This window comes from Littorina saxatilis, unplaced genomic scaffold, assembly GCF_037325665.1.
Source record: "Littorina saxatilis isolate snail1 unplaced genomic scaffold, US_GU_Lsax_2.0 scaffold_1215, whole genome shotgun sequence".
Taxonomy (NCBI): domain Eukaryota; kingdom Metazoa; phylum Mollusca; class Gastropoda; order Littorinimorpha; family Littorinidae; genus Littorina; species Littorina saxatilis.
The window spans coordinates 28,923-32,888 of NW_027127904.1; the positions used below are offsets into that span (position 1 = coordinate 28,923).

Below are 3,966 nucleotides of genomic sequence, written 5' to 3' on the forward strand. Positions count from 1 at the left end.
ATGGAGGAGAAGGAAAAGGAGGAGAGGGAAATGGAGGAGAAGGAAAAGGAGGAGAAGGTAATTGAAGAGAAGGAAATGGAGGAGAAGGAAACATAGGAGAAAAAAATGGAGGAGAAGGAAAAGGAGGAGAAAAAAATAGAGGAGAAGGAAAAGGAGGAGAAGGAAAAGGAGGAGAAGGAAAAGGAGGAGAAAAAATTGGAGGAGAAGGAAAAGGAGGAGAAGGAAAAGGAGGAGAAGGAAAAGGAGGAGAAAAAAATAGAGGAGAAGGAAAAGGAGGAGAAGGAAAAGGAGGAGAAGGAAAAGGAGGGGAAGGAAATGGAGGAGAAGGAAATGGAGGAGAAGGAAATGGAGGAGATGGAAAAGGAGGAGAAAGAAATGGAGGAGAAGGAAATGGAAGAGAAGGAAAAGGAAGAGAGGGAAATGGAGGAGAACAAAATGGAGGAGAAGGAAAAGGAGGAGAGGGAAATGGAGGAGAAGGAAATGGAGGAGAAGGAAATGGAGGAGAAGGAAAAGGAGGAGAAGGAAATGGAGGAGAAGGAAAAGGAGGAGAAGGAAATGGAGGAGAAGGAAATGGAGGAGAAGGAAATGGAGAAGAAGGAAAAGGAGGAGAAGGAAAAGGAGGAGAGGGAAATGGAGGAGAAGGAAATGGAGGAGATGGGAAAGGAGGAGAAGGAAAAGGAGGAGAAAAAATAGAGGAGAAGGAAAAGGAGGAGAAGGAAATGGAGGAGAAGGAAATGGAGGAGAAGGAAAAGGAGGAGAAGGAAAAGGAGGAGAAAAAAATAGAGGAGAAGGAAAAGGAGGAGAAGGAAATGGAGGAGAAGGAAAAGGAAGGGAAGGAAATGGAGAAGAAGGAAAAGGAGGAGAAGGAAAAGGAGGAGAGGGAAATGGAGGAGAACAAAATGGAGGAGAAGGAAAAGGAGGAGAGGGAAATGGAGGAGAAGGAAACATAGGAGAACAAAATAGAGGAGAAAGAAAAGGAGGAGAAGGAAAAGGAGGAGAAGGAAAAGGAAGAGAAGGAAATGGAGGAGAAGGAAAAGGAGGAGAAGGAAAAGGAGGAGAAAGAAATGGAGGAGATGGGAAAGGAGGAGAAGGAAAAGGAAGGGAAGGAAATGTAGGAGAAGGAAAAGGAGGAGAAGGAAAAGGAGGAGAAGGAAATGGAGGAGAAGGAAAAGGAGGAGAAAAAAATAGAGGAGAAGGAAAAGGAGGAGAAGGAAATGGAGGAGAAGGAAAAGGAGGAGAAGGAAATGGAGGAGAAGGAAAAGGAGGAGAAGGAAAAGGAGGAGAAGGAAAAGGAGGAGAAGGAAATGGAGGAGAAGGAAAAGGAGGAGAAGGAAAAGGAGGAGAAGGAAAAGGAGGAGAAGGAAAAGGAGGAGAAGGAAATGGAGGAGAAGGAAATGGAGGAGAAGGAAACGGAGGAGAAGGAAATGGAGGAGAAGGAAATGGAGGAGAAGGAAAAGGAAGAGAAGGAAATGGAGGAGAAGGAAAAGGAGGAGAAGGAAAAGGAGGAGAAGGAAAAGGAGGAGAAGGAAATGGAGGAGAAGGAAAAGGAGGAGAAGGAAAAGGAAGAAAAGGAAATGGAGGAGAAGGAAATGGAGGAAAAGGAAAAGGAGGAGAAGGAAAAGGAAGAGAAGGAAATGGAGGAGAAGGAAAAGGAGGAGAAGGAAAAGGAGAAGGAAAAGGAGGAGAAGGAAAAGGAAGAGAAGGAAAAAGAGGAGAAGGAAAAGGAGGGGAAGGAAATGGAGGAGAAGGAAATGTAGGAGAAGGAAATGGAGGAGATGGGAAAGGAGGAGAAGGAAAAGGAAGGGAAGGAAATGTAGGAGAAGGAAAAGGAGGAGAGGGAAATGGAGGAGAAGGAAAAGGAGGAGAGGGAATTGGAGGAGAAGGAAAAGGAGGAGAAGGAAATGGAGAAGGAAAAGGAGGAGAAGGAAAAGGAGGAGAAGGAAATGGAGGAGAAGGAAAAGGAGGAGAAGGAATTGGAGGAGAAGGAAAAGGAGGAGAAGGAAATGGAGGAGAAGGAAAAGGAGGAGAAGGAAAAGGAAGAGAAGGAAATGGAGGAGAAGGAAAAGGAGGAGAAGGAAAGGAGAAGGAAAAAGAGGAGAAGGAAAAGGAGGAGAAGGAAATGGAGGAGAAAGAAATGGAGGAGATGGGAAAGGAAGAGAAGGAAATGGAGGAGAAGGAAAAGGAGGAGAAGGAAAAGGAGGAGAAGGAAATGGAGGAGAAGGAAAAGGAGGAGAAGGAATTGGAGGAGAAGGAAAAGGAGGAGAAGGAAAAGGAAGAGAAGGAAATGGAGGAGAAGGAAATGGAGGAGAAGGAAAAAGAGGAGAAGGAAAAGGAGGAGAAGGAAATGGAGGAGAAGGAAATGGAGGAGAAGGAAATGGAGGAGATGGGAAAGGAAGAGAAGGAAATGGAGGAGAAGGAAAAAGAGGAGAAGGAAATGGAGGAGAAGGAAAAAGAGGAGAAGGAATTGGAGGAGAAGGAAAAGGAGGAGAAGGAAATGGAGGAGAAGGAAAAGGAGGAGAAGGAAAAGGAAGAGAAGGAAATGGAGGAGAAGGAAAAGGAGGAGAAGGAAATGGAGGAGAAAGAAATGGAGGAGATGGGAAAGGAAGAGAAGGAAATGGAGGAGAAGGAAAAAGAGGAGAAGGAAATGGAGGAGAAGGAAATGGAGGAGAGGGAAATGGAGGAGAAGGAAAAGGAGGAGAAGGAATTGGAGGAGAAGGAAAAGGAGGAGAAGGAAATGGAGGAGAAGGAAAAGGAGGAGAAGGAAATGGAGGAGAAGGAAAAAGAGGAGAAGGAAAAGGAGGAGAAGGAAATGGAGGAGAAGGAAATGGAGGAGAAGGAAATGGAGGAGAACAAAATGGAGGAGAAGGAAAAGGAGGAGAGGGAAATGGAGGAGAAGGAAAAGGAGGAGAAGGAAATGGAGGAGAAGGAAATGGAGGAGAAGGAAATGGAGGAGAAGGAAATGGAGGAGAAGGAAATGGAGGAGATGGGAAAGGAGGAGAAAGAAATGGAGGAGAAGGAAATGGAAGAGAAGGAAAAGGAAGAGAGGGAAATGGAGGAGAAGGAAAAGGAGGAGAGGGAAATGGAGGAGAAGGAAATGGAGGAGAAGGAAATGGAGGAGAAGGATATGGATGAGAAGTAAATGGAGGAGATGGGAAAGGAGGAAAAGAACAAGTCGCGTAAGGCGAAATTACTACATTTAGTCAAGTTGTGGAACTCACAGAATGAAACTGAACGCACTGCATTTTTTTTCACAATAACCGTAGTCCGCCGCTTGTGCATAACGGAGTGAAACTGACGAGCCTGTTCAGCGCGGTAGTGGTTTCGCTGTGCTGCATAGCACGCTTTTCTGTACCTCTCTTCGTTTGAACTTTCTGAGCGTGTTTTTAATCCAAACATATCATATCTATATGTTTTTGGAATCAGGAACCGACAAGGAATAAGATGAAATTGTTTTTAAATCGATTTCGGAAATTTAATTTTGATCATAATTTTTATATTTTTAATTTTTAGAGCTTGTTTGTAATCCGAATATAACATATTTATATGTTTTTGGAATCAGGAAATGATGTAAAATAAGATGAACGTAAATTTGGATCGTTTTATATAAAAACAAAATTTATTACAATTTTCAGATTTTTAATGACCAAAGTCATTAATTAATTTTTAAGCCACCAAGCTGAAATGCAATACCAAAGTCCGGCCTTCGTCGAAGATTGCTTGGCCAAAATTTCAATCAATTTGATTGAAAAATGAGGGTGTGACAGTGCCGCCTCAACTTTTACAAAAAGCCGGATATGACGTCATCAAAGGTATTTATCGAAAAAATAAAAAACAGGTCCGGGGATATCATACCCAGAAACTCTCATGTCAAATTTCATAAAGATCGGTCCAGTAGTTTAGTCTGAATCGCTCTACACACACACACAGACAGACAGACAGACAGACAGACACACATACACCACGACC

General features: G+C 43.4%; 2 protein-coding genes across 2 annotated transcripts; both read left to right on the forward strand.

The window, feature by feature from the left end:
- The first annotated feature begins 313 nt into the window (after positions 1 to 313).
- Positions 314 to 693, forward strand: LOC138956266 (DNA ligase 1-like). Its single transcript, XM_070327668.1, has one exon. The coding sequence runs from the start codon at positions 316 to 318 to the stop codon at positions 691 to 693; it is 378 nt and encodes a 125-aa protein (XP_070183769.1). The 5' UTR covers positions 314 to 315.
- A 236-nt stretch (positions 694 to 929) lies between these two features.
- Positions 930 to 3,510, forward strand: LOC138956265 (golgin subfamily A member 6-like protein 22). Its single transcript, XM_070327667.1, is given in 2 exon segments — positions 930 to 2,085; positions 2,268 to 3,510. Coding segments are annotated over 2 exon segments (2,028 nt in total). The 3' UTR covers positions 3,140 to 3,510.
- Positions 3,511 to 3,966: the final 456 nt, after the last annotated feature.

Coding starts and splice junctions, on each gene's coding strand:
- LOC138956266 (XM_070327668.1), top strand. CDS start 316: ATGGAGGAGAAGGAAATGGAGGAGAAGGAAATGGAGGAGATGGAAAAG.